This window comes from Henckelia pumila, chromosome 1, assembly GCF_033568475.1.
Source record: "Henckelia pumila isolate YLH828 chromosome 1, ASM3356847v2, whole genome shotgun sequence".
Lineage (NCBI taxonomy): Eukaryota > Viridiplantae > Streptophyta > Magnoliopsida > Lamiales > Gesneriaceae > Henckelia > Henckelia pumila.
Window position 1 is genome coordinate 125,006,359 of NC_133120.1, and position 12,816 is coordinate 125,019,174.

At 36.1% G+C, this 12,816-nt stretch overlaps 1 protein-coding gene across 1 annotated transcript; it reads right to left on the reverse strand.

The window, feature by feature from the left end:
* Nucleotides 1–1,071: 1,071 nt before the first annotated feature.
* Nucleotides 1,072–10,171, reverse strand: LOC140878758 (ABC transporter C family member 5). The gene is made up of 13 exons (XM_073282378.1): nucleotides 10,045–10,171; nucleotides 9,634–9,733; nucleotides 7,072–9,388; nucleotides 6,667–6,987; nucleotides 6,496–6,582; nucleotides 4,790–5,485; nucleotides 4,339–4,503; nucleotides 3,879–4,173; nucleotides 3,513–3,727; nucleotides 3,097–3,402; nucleotides 2,285–2,348; nucleotides 1,959–2,198; nucleotides 1,072–1,686 (listed from the first exon to the last, which is right to left on the reverse strand). The coding sequence occupies exons 3-13, from the start codon at nucleotides 9,178–9,180 to the stop codon at nucleotides 1,574–1,576; spliced, it is 4,611 nt and encodes a 1,536-aa protein (XP_073138479.1). The 5' UTR covers nucleotides 9,181–9,388; nucleotides 9,634–9,733; nucleotides 10,045–10,171; the 3' UTR covers nucleotides 1,072–1,573.
* Nucleotides 10,172–12,816: the final 2,645 nt, after the last annotated feature.

The following is a 12,816-nucleotide window of genomic DNA, read 5'->3' on the forward strand; positions in this document are numbered from 1 at the left end:
ACTTATTTTTTTTTTCACAAAATTTTGAATTTTGTGAAAGAAGAGCTGAAAAGTACTTTCTAAAAATTATCTCAAAAGACTACCAAGTCTCCTCTTTGTCAATGTATTCGAGTTGAATGTAACATTGAGATCAAAAACCATATTTTAAGTGATCTTATTTATTTATTTATTCATTTACTTTTAGTTGTTGAGATGGCTTCACGTGGAATAGTGCAATTATGAGCCAAAAAGATTCATAATATGATCCAAATATCCAATGTGATGGTGATTGAACATGTGGCACGTGCACCAAACGTGGGCCCACTGATTTATGGGCCGAGAGAATCAACTTACCTATTTTTCTGGGCTTAAAGTTGGGCCCTCGAAGTCACCACTGTCGACTTCACTTACTATTATTAATTATTATTCAATTAGTTTTGTCAGTAACATCAGAAGTTATTTTATTTTATTTTTTTATAAAAACAATTTTTTATTTTTATTTTTTTTTCTTCCACAAAATAAAAGTTTCTGGATTAATTGCGCACACATCCTTGTAAAATTACGAGATTGTTGAAAACTCTATTTGATCGTTAACTCTATGTGTTCTCAATATTTTTAGCACAGACTTCTAAAAACATTTACGTACAAAATAACGTGTACTTAAAATTTGATTTCGTGAAACATATGCAATTGAAATCTGAATAGGATTTTTAACATCACATCGAGATTTCATAAGGATACTATATACAATTAACCCGTGTTTTATATATATATATAATATCTTCTAAAATATACCATGAAAACTATGTAAAACTGAAAAAATCTATGCTACGCTTTAGTGATCATTTCTGTTCATATAAACTAGTGTCCGTTGCACATTTGTACACTCCTTTTAAATTTTCTTATAATTATGAACAATTTTGTAATTTATTGTGAAATGCATTTATATCATGAAATAAAATAGATACACCATAATAGTTATCAGATTTGATAAACATAATTTGACGATTTAACAATTAATCATATAACAGACCAATTTCATCTCTATTATCCCTCAAGTTTAATACAGTAACAAAATTTATGCAAAGCTCGTACAATATATCGAAATATATAAAAATACTTCTCCCAAATCCCAATATAACAAACACATTACACACTACAACCCTTTTTTCATAAAATTTGAGAAATCTTTTATTTGGCATTTTTCTTCGTGGAGTTCTAAATAAAATACATAAAAAAAACCTCAAACAAATGAAAAAGTCTTTGTCTAATCCTCTATGAGAACATTTGCAAAATTTATTCACTGCAAAAATAACTTGATTTACTGCACTTGCAAAACGCAGAATGCATCCTCATTTTGGCCAGTTTTTCCTCACCTCTTCTTCACTAGAATAATTATTCTATGTACAAAACATGCCCAGTCACAGCGACTCACCCGCGTTGCACGTTCGAAGGTTCGATTCTGTCAGTAAGCGTATTTCCTCATCTGCAGTTCGACTTTGGACTTACCCGAAAGCAGCAGGCACAGCAGCTTCAAAAGCTGCATTGTGATACGAAAGCAGCTCTGTTTCTTGGTTTCAGATGCATACACAGATCAAAAGTCGAGCATGCCATTTGATCGTGATGAGTATTCTGATACTAGCTTAAGAAACATGGAGGACTTGTCGTCTATAAGTCGTGCTGGAGTGTCGAACTCCGCAACTTTACCTGTGATGCAAAATGAGATGGGAATATTAGCATGCTGTTGGTGTTTGGAGTAATGACAGTTTAGGTAGGACTCAAAACATCCAAGGGAGGATTCAGAAAATTCGAAAGAGGACGGGAGAAACTACAATCTTAGAAAAATCACATAAAATTTCAGAAAAATAATTCCACCCCCATCGCGTCTCCTCCTCTCACAAGATTATTTGAATCTGCCCCTCAAAGAATCCGGGCATGAAATCAGTATGTGCATAAAAATTTGGAAGGTATCGACGCACCGTCACTGAGGACAAGAACAAGGTCGCTGTCAATAACGGTAGGGATGCGATGAGCAATCGTACAAACAGTGCAATCCTGGAATTCGGTTCTTATTATCTTTTGGATAAGGTTGTCGGTGGCTGTGTCGACTGAGGCTGTTGCTTCATCAAGAACTAATATTCTTGCCTGTTTAAGCAACGCCCGACCAAGAGATACTAGTTGTCGTTGGCCCACGCTCCAATTATCTCCATTTTCTAGAACTGCACATGTCGAAGAAAACGAATAATTCATCGGAAATACTCAGGATTTTACAAACCAGAAGAAATTCTTGGTTCTAATCTGTTACCTGGTGTATCGAGTTTATGTTCTTTTTGACGAACTATCTCTCCTAGCTGAGACTTATCAAGTGCCTGAGGATACAAAAACAGAATGAATGGCACGTACAGTCTGAAATGATAAAACATAATCTCAAAGATGAAGTCCCCAAAAGATCGTCATTTGAATCAATGTTTTCGTAACTGGATCGGTGATCGAACCGGTTTACCTAAAAAAACTATCCAACCGGTCGGACCATTTTAACCGAACGGTCGAACCGGAAAACAGTTTATATAATATAATATAATGAATAATATATTTTGAATTTTTTAAGCCCAAAAGTTGTATATAAATAGACAAAAAAAAAAAATATTTACCATGGCTTGAAAACTAAATAAATAAATATGTAAATATATTCAAAATAACAATTATATTTACACATTTTTTAAATTATAAATAAATTAATTTAAAAAAAAGTTAGTATTACTAAAATAATATTTGTAATGAAGTACAAATTTCAAATAATCATGTATATATATAACAAAATATTAAATTTAAAGTTTTAAAAATAAAAACAATTAATTTTTTCGAAAAAAAAAGTTGAAAACCGGTTCAATTGAACTGGTTTTCCGGTTCTTCACCGGTCCGACCGGTAAAATGGTTTTTTTAGTTGTTCCGGACCGGACTTGTGGCCGGTTGCCGGTTGAACTGGTCGGTCCGGTCCGGTCCGGTTTTGAAAACATGGATTTGAATAAAAAATAATACTCATCTTCGGTTTCTAAAGGTCAAAATGAGTAAGTGATGTATATTTTGTTATGCTACTAAAGGAGGCAAAAAATGAACCTGCCAAATTTCCTGATCGGAATGTTCTTCGAGTGGGTCTAGGTTGCCTCTGATAGTTCCTTCAAATAATGTCGGATCTTGGGGTATGATACTCAGCCGGCTACGAAGGTCATGAAGCCCGATTTTCGCGATATCAATGTTGTCTATGATTATACGGCCACTTGCTGGTTCAACCAGTCGAAAAAGGGCCTGTATCAAGGTGGATTTACCACTTCCAGTACGCCCAACAATTCCTATTTTCTTCCCACCAGGAAACACACAGGAGACACCATGAAGCACAACAGGAAGACTCTCCTTGTAACGAACCTAGGATAAATCAGATGGATTTTAAACACAAGTTTTAAGTTGGCATATTACGAATCTTAAAGATGAAAAAAGAAAATAACTAAAACAATGCTCTACTCAAACGTGTGTACCTTCAAATCAATCAATTCAATTGTGCCAGTCTGTGGCCAAGAGGACCCCGGACGCGAATCATCAATAACTGATGGTGCCTCACTGGGTATTTCACAGTATTGATGAATCCTTTCTATAGATACAATTTTGTTTTCAAGCTTGCAAAAGCTAAGTATCCATCTTGATAGACGTGCATTTAAATTAAGGCCATAAGTCACAGCAAGGCCGGCCATACCTGTGAAGAAAATATACAAGAATCATACATCATTTACTATAATTGCCAGACACTACTGAAAAAATATTTCCCAAAATCACCATTTCTTAATCAGTAACATAGATCCGTGGAAAGGAATAAATTTGACAGTCAATAAGCGTGATTTACTTACTTGGGTCAATACTTCCATGTGGGAAACTCACAAGTAAAACCATGCAGAAAGCAAATACAAATGTCGAAAGCATTTCCATACGTAGGCAAAGCCATTCAATAGCTGCAAGACTGCAGAAGAACGGACGAGTAAAGCAATCAAGAAGATAAAGATTCCTCTTCATGAATCGCTTTTCTTGGCCAAAGCCTCTTATTGTAGCTGCTCCAGCAATCGACTCGGTAAAAAGATGAATCACTGGAGATTTCTGGATGCTAACAATGCGCACCAGTTCTCTAGATGATGCCATGTAGTATTTCTGCATATTTGAAGAAAAAAGTTTCATCTTAGTTTTTCCTTGCCCTCGATCTAAATAATTGTTGTAAAAAAGAAACTTGATAGTGGCATATCTGTAAATGCAATCGCTGAACAATAGATGCAAAGTTGTTTACAATGCAATTTATGACATTGTACGATTGCTTACCTGCATCCACAAGCAAGCAATTGCCATTGGCACAACAAGGAGCAATATTTGCCAGGTAACTTGTGTCATCACACCAACAATACCAATAAGTTGGATTGTGGTTGAAGCAAAGCCACCAAGTCTGAATGGAATATCGAGATCAACAACACTTTGGTCCACTGAAACCTGGTGGTAGATCATTAGAAACCATTATAAAGTAATAGAATCAGATTTAATATGATCTATTATAATTTAGTAATTAGAAAGATTTCACTACCACAGTCTTTACAAATAAATTTCACATATGTTGAAAGATGGTTATTATATTCTAGACTATGAGAGATCGATGCATTTTAACTCTTCACCCTTCAACACATTTAAAGGTCGAAGCAGAAGTTGAATTATGTAATTGGAAGCAAATAAAAAAGGAATGATCCTATGTGTAAAGGGGAAGAGTTTCAAGAGCGCTTACGCGATTTAGTATTCTGCCAGATGGAGTAGAGTCAAAGAAAGACATTGGTGCACGAAAAACTGTTCTGAGCATCTTAGTAAATAACTTCTGGGCAGCTGCAAGACCAAATGTAGCAACAAGAACAGCCCTGACAAATATAAACCAGGAACTTCCGAAAGCAAGTGCCATATAAACACCAAGAAGCATCATACTACTGGTTTTAGGCTTGTCCCCAGTGGTTTGTGGATTAGCCCAAGCCATCCACCAATTGCTTGCTATTTGAAGGACTTGAAATAACGTTTGCGCAATAATAATCAATGGAATCAACAATCCCTTGTAAGCTGCCGCCATATACGATAAATACACTTTCATGCTCACTCTTCCACGCTCTCGCTCCTCTTCCTGCACAAGCTGTTTTTTCCTAGCACGTTTAGCCTTCTTTTTCTCTTTGATAGCTTTCAGGTCTGAAGCTGAAACACCTTCTTGTATGTCCTTTGCCATGTCAACAATATTACTACCGACGGAATCACATTTCTTACTCATGAGAACAGACCTATCAAGAGGATCGTGTTTTTCTGATTCTTCAAAAGCTTGATTTGCAAAATCCATGGCTTCAATAGCTTCATGATGAGCAGAGACCAATGTGCTGAAATCAGTTCCTGCTTGCAAAAGCTCCTCGTATCTTCCAGCTTGAATAATGCGGCCTTCCTTTAGAACCTATTACAATAGCATGCTAAATTAGAGAAGAATTATGAATTTACCTCTTCCCTTTATCAATATATTGCTTTAAACAGTTTATCCATTGCTTTTACTTGTGAAGTTTCACGATGCACATCAATTGGTCGGACCATTGGTATTGTTGGACAGTACCATGCTTAAAACAAACAAATCAAACAATAAATGTGCTACGAAGGATGAAACAGCAGACAGCTTATATGACCAGTAGAAGATGCAAAATAGCAGGCTACAGCGGTAGGAAACCTCCAAAAAGGAGATAAGATATAATGTTCTATTTTCTAGTCTAGGTAGTAGAATAACAATATTTAGGTTGCAAATAAGTCTAGATTCTCCAGAAAAAGAAAATAATAATGACAGCCAACACAAGCCACCATCACGGAGTGATCAGCAGATAAATTTCTGAAATTCCAGCATAAGGAGATTATATGCATTGACCACTCCATGCACTTGCCTGATCTTCTATAGAAGATGAATACATTTTTCTCTAATCGTTCATGTAAAGCTTTTTTAAGGGAAAGTTAAAGGCGGGGAAATGCAGTGAAACTAATTCTCTACTTTGTAGAACAGTACAAATGTTGATCTTTATTCACGTCATTTGATGTTAGCACGATGGTTACTCCGAGAAGCAAAAATTTGTAAAGATGCACAATATGCATTTTATATGGAACATAGAAAGATGGTCTCATTATCCCCATTTGCACATATACCAGAAGCTCGAAATATATCCATGAAAGATTTCAGACTTATTCTCCAACAACTACAACTATTTTTCACTTTTGCATCCACGTTTTACGGTCTATACCACGAGATAAATGTAAGACAAGAAGATACTCCACAATTTTCCATTACCAGTCAAAAGAATGCTCTCATCTATGCCTTAGATGAGCAATCAATATCATATATACTTTAAAAGGTCCAGCACCAATTGCATGGGCGCTAACTTGAGATTTCTTATGTATGTGCGTTAATAGATGCAGTTAAGAAAATACCAAAATCAAGTCAGCGGCCGGCAAAAATTCGACTTGATGAGTTACAAAAACCACAGTTTTTCCAGATAGTGCTGTCAGTATGTACTCCTGCAGTTACATGACATGGATATTTAGGCCAATCCCCTTTTTAGAGAAAAAATAAAAAAAAAATTATGCTTATGATTTCTAAACCTTAAACAATTCTGAGCCAGTGTGTGCATCAACTGCACTGAAGGGATCATCAAGTAAATATGTGTCTGCATTTTGATATAATGCCCTGGCAAGTTGCACCCGTTGCTTCTGACCGCCACTAAGGTTTATCCCTCTATCACCAATAATGGTCTGATCACCATGTGAAAATAGCTCCAAATCTTTCTTCAAAGAGCAAGCATGAATAACACTTTTGTATTTAGCCTTATCCATGGGACTTCCAAAAAGGATATTTTCCTCAATATTTCCCGATTGTATCCAAGCAGACTGAGGGACATAAGCAGCGGAACCACAAATTCTTACCTATAGAACAAACATGGAGCATCAGAGTAATCAACTAAATTCATGGTATAAATACTTCAAAGCATTTCGTTAAATCCGACTTACCTCGCCAGTGACTTTTGGAATCTCACCAAGAATGCAAGAAAGTAAGCTTGATTTCCCAGACCCAACGACACCACAGACAGCCACACGCATTCCCCTTTCCACCCTGATTTGTACGCCTGATAATGTTGGAACTGAAGAAGATGAATCCCAGCAGAATTCTCCGTCTTTTATTTCTATGGAGACATCTGAAATGCCTCGCGGTAAAGTGATGGTTGCATCTTCCTGCAGCTCTTCCTCGTTCAAGAATCCTGCTATTCGATCAAGCGAGACTTTGGTCTGCGCCATCATTGAAACCAGGTCAGGAAAATTTCTAAGCGGTTCTTGCAGGATTCGAAAAGTAGCCAATGCAGAAAGAACACTTCCAGCTGTAAGCTGAGTCCCTAACAAAATGGAAGTGCCAAAAGTGACAGCTGAAACAAATATAGGGGAGCTCCAAAAGATAAACGTGATGAAAGCCTGTGAGTAAAGAGCTTTTCGGAGATACTTGAATTCGACATTTCGCATTTCTTCTAGCTTCACTCTGTATCTATCCTCCCAAGCTTGCAGTTTAAGAATCCTCATATTCCTGAGGCATTCAGAAGTCGTCCTCATCCTATCATCCTTTGCAGCCATTAATCCATCTTGGTAATCTTCCTGAACCCTCGCTAGTGGGATAGTAGCAACAATCGATATGATGGTGGCTATGAGAGTGGCGACGGATGCAATGCCCACATTTTTATACAAAATTGCCAGGGCAAGAATAATTTGGAGAGGAAGCATCCATAAATCATGCAGATACCAAGAATAGTCCCCTACTCTTTGAACATCAACAGCCATGTAGTTAACAACCTCGCCACTAGTGTGACTTTGCCTAGCTGAGCTTGAAAGTCTGAGTCCTTTTCGATACACCATTGCCGTTAGAGCCGATCTTACATGCATACCCAATATATCGACCCCCAGATACCATTGCCTGGTTGTTAGGGTCTCTAACAACTTGGAGCCGAAAAAAATTCCAGCAAGAACGTAGCCTTCATGCGGGAAAGTCTCCTTTCCTCCTAGGTAATCAACAAAGTAGCTTATCATGTATGGACCTACATACGAGACCAAAGTGTTCACAGCAGCAAATATTGCATTACATGCTGCCTCTTTCCAAAAGGACTTGAGAATGGCCCAGGCTAAAGAAGGCTGATTCAGAGGACTCACAGCCTTCAACTTCTCCCAATTTGTATTCAATAGCTTATAGTTGGTCTTGGACCGGTCTTTTGGTGCGAGCAAAGGAATATCTTTCAAGTCAAGTGGTTTCCTTGCCCCAATCGAAAGGAGTGGATTCAACCAAGAAAGTGTCAGCAAACTAAAAAGGCCAGCTTCACTGTAAGGAGTAACCTTAAGACACCCTGTTTCTTCTTCAAGCAACAAAGGTTCTCTAAGATCAGAGTTTCTAAACTCTTGAATACCAGTGACACCTCTAATAGAAACATAACATAGAAAACAAAGAGCCGGGGAGGCAGCAAAATTCACCAAAACATGAGAATTCAAGTGGCCTAATCCTTCTGTCAGAATCCCTCTACCATCGGCATATGCAGTACACAAACAAATAACAGAAGATGCAACCCACCAAATTCTCAACAAATATGGGAATTTGACAATCACCTTGTATTTGCAGTAAAGAGCAGAAAAGCTCAGCACAAACCAAGCTAAGCTCTGAGCAGCAGGCAAAACTATAACAGTCCAATTTGAACTCTTACCCTTCCCTTGTGCAGCCTTCTTTATTAAACCACCACCATCAAACCCCAATACCAAAACATGCAACAAAAAAACATAAAAGCAACAAAAGAGTGAAGCTTTGTAAGTTTTACCGATCACCACACACTGATTTTCCTCACCGACTAGAACTCCTCTTTGACTATTGGCAACAGAATTGCCGTTCAAATTCTCCTTTGGAAGTCGAATCCTACCGAAACACAAGGCAACCTGCCTCGCAGACACAATGGAGAGCAACACGAGCACCAGCGTCAGGTTGATGCAAACTGAGGCCAATTCCAATACGGGCAAGCCCTGAAAGCTCTCCAGGCCCCCGTTTGAAGCTTGAGATGCAGTTGTTTCAGTGACGAGAAAAAGATTCATACCCATAGATTTCTTTATAGGTATCAATCTTTAAGCATAGGAAATGACGAAAAGCAATGATTCCGAACTGAGAAACAATCACTCCACAATTTACCGAGTTTAAATTCAACGTGACTGCCGAGATATTGAACCTCGTGAAGGGCATTTCACCATCTGGCAATCGGTGCTGTGTTCAATGCGCAAAACTTATGACAAGTAGCAAAAAGGGCAGAATCTGCAAGCCACATCGCACATGAATTCTGGTCAGTTTTATCGTCAAACCCAACGCAGGTACCGACAGAAATGTAGACAGAGAGAGGAAATAAATAAAAACAAAAACAAAAAGAGAAAAAAAAAAAGAAATGAAAGAAGAAGAAGAAAGAAAAGAAAACAATCACGCAAAAACTCCTCTCTCGTCAGACCATTTTTGTACTTTTGCTTCAAGAAAAAAAGTGGGCAAGAATTGAATCTGAAACATACCGATTAATAAAAAATACAGAATCCTGGCCTGGCCCGGCGGCGCTTTTATGACAAATTCGTTTATCGAGCCTGTATGTAGTAATGGCCGTGGCAAAATTTGCTGCATTTAAACAAACAGAAACAGGGACCCTTCAAGGTTAGAGAAATGCACCGCCAACCCACAGCTATCAGCAAAATACTACTTGATGGGGTGACGATGAAAGAGAGAAAAAAGCCAAGAAAAAGTGCGCAATCCACCGTAAGCCTAATACATATACGTCGGCATAGGTGTTACAAAAAAGGTTGCATCTTTTCAACAGTTTGATCATGTTATAATCACTGCGATTATGCTATATTACGTGAATGAATGAGTGGGATAACGATCAAAAACCATTCTTGTATACATTTTCCAACTGGGTTCAATCGTGTTACCTTTTGGACTGATGTGCGCCGCCTCTGTACCGCCGTCCGATAGCAAAGACGAACGTTTGAATGGAAGGAAATAGTGGCTTTCTACTTTTTTGGATACTGTATCATATGCATTATATATTATAGCAAGATTTATAGGACTGGTGGTTTTTTTTGATAGCCAAGAGTTTTCAAACTTGGTTTTTATATTTTCTTAAAAATGATGTAATGTCTAGGGTTGGGATACCGAGCCAAAATATCGATTTTTCGAGATATCGTACCGAATTTTTTTCGAGATATAGACATTATTTTGGTATATCGAATTTTTTTTCGATATCTATACGGTATTGGATTTTTTTCACACCAAAATTTCAGAATTTCGATATCGGTATCGGTATAAATTTTTTTCATACCAATATTTTTGATACGGTCTACCGAAAACCCACCCCTAGCAGTGTCTCTCCAATTTATAACCTTTCATTTAATGTGTAGTGTTGTTTAACCAATGTTCTCCGATGTTCGAGTCACGAAGAAGAAATTAAAATATTAAGAGATAGAACAAGTGAAAATTAGGTAGTGGAGGAAAATTATGTATTTTCTTCTTTTTTTTGATATTGTATCATATGCATTATATATTATAGCAAGATTTATAAGACGTTGTTTTTCTGTAGATAGTCACGAGTTTTTATATTTTCCTAAAAATGATGCAATGTATTTCCAATTTAAAAGCTTTTGTTTTAGGATTGTTTAACCAATGTTCTCCGATGTTTGAGTCAGGAAGAAGAAATTAAATTAAAATATTTAGAGGTGGAACAAGTGAAAATCAGATACCGGAGGAAAATTTTGTATTTTCTACTTTTTTTGATATGGTATCATACACATTATATATTATACATATATAACATCAAGATTTATAGGACATATTGTTTTCTGTTGATATTGCGAGTTTTATATTTTCTTAAAAATGATGTAATGTTTCTCCAATTTAAAAGATTTCGTTTAATGTGTAGGGGTTGTTTAGCCAATGCGAGCCGGGAAGAAGAAATTAAAATATTTAGAGGTAGAACAAGTGAAAATTAGGTAATGGAGAAAAATTGTGTATTTCCTACTTTTTTTTATATTTTATCATATGCATTATATATTATACATATATAACAACAAGATTTATAGGACATGTTTTTTTGTTGATAGAGACGTGTTTTCAACGTGAGTTTTTATATTTTCTTAAAAACAATGCAATGTATCTTCAATTTAAAATCTTTCGTTTAATGTGTAGGGTTGTTTAGTTAATGTTTTATGATGTTCGAGTCAGGAAGGGAAAATTAAAATATTTAGAGGCAGAACAAGTGAAAATTAGTAAATAGCACATGATGACATGATATCATTTATTTTTGGTGAGATAATCGTAGATTTGTTGTACATTCAGATGTCGCATGATCTTCGTTGATATTTTCTTGTACTTGGGTCCCATGATGTGGTTGGATTATGTTGATTTTCGACAATAATCCTCTGAGCTCATATTCAGCTTCAATATATACAAATATGTACAAGTGTATTCCACGCTAAGGTATGTGTTCGACAAATCGACAAAATGATTATCGATTATACTCTGTATCTCATACTTAATTTGATAGCTAGAGGTCTATCCACCCGAAATTGTTGAGATGTCGGTCGTACAAATCGAATCAAAGCTAGTTGATCATGTCACTTCTAACATAAGTAAATTACTAAATGCAGACAAGTTCATAATCACATACATATAAAGTCATTCACATATCAATAAGATATATCCATGTGTTGCATCTTCATTTCTTTTATTTTTAATTAACAAGTGATTCCCGAGGGGGTTTTAAGAAGAATATTATATTTACTTTTGTATATCAAAATATGCCATATGTGACAAATGTTCCCGAACAATTATTCCGGCGACAAATATTATAAGCGTATGAGGATGAGGTTTCCCGAATAAACAATTAATTGAGTTTCAAGGAAAGTTTATTAAAATGTACGTCAGCATTTTTAGGTAAATTGAATTTTTGAGTTGGGTGTGAGTGCGCAAACAACTAAAATGATGTGCTTGCAATCACATGATGGGGCATGATCATGTACAGGAGATCTATATATATATATATATATATATATATATAGAGTTCTTTTATGGTGCCCAACTCATATGCCCAACTCCATGTCCACCATGTACAATATGTAAGTTGACCAACACAATTGATGAGTTGACTTATCACATATTGTACATGGTGGACATGGAGTTGGGCATATAGAGTTGGGCACCATAAAAGAACTCTATATATATATATATATATATATATATATATATATATAAAGAGAAAAAAAAAGACACAAAATTTTTTAATCCAAAATTGCTTTGATATAATATAGATATTTCACTTCTGTTTTTCATTTTGATTTTTTTTTTGTTAATTTGAAACATTTCAAATTGTAGTTAAGTACATCAATAATTTTTAAAATTATGATATGACCGTCATATAAATATATTCAATTCAAATGATAATATGACTTTTGGTTACTTTTTACAACTATGATATTATACTATTTGAATATCAATCAAATTAATTTTAAAAAAAATTATATAAACACACAAGTCGTACGCGTATTAATTACAAAACCACGTAACCACCACTACAATTTATTTATGATCTCTAAATATTGTGGGGGTATGCTCTGGGGATTGGGCCATGTGCTCCCTCCTTCAGGTCCCTGTCGCTCGTGCACAACCCTTGATTTACCCTCCGCATGAGTCAATGGGCCTCTAACTCA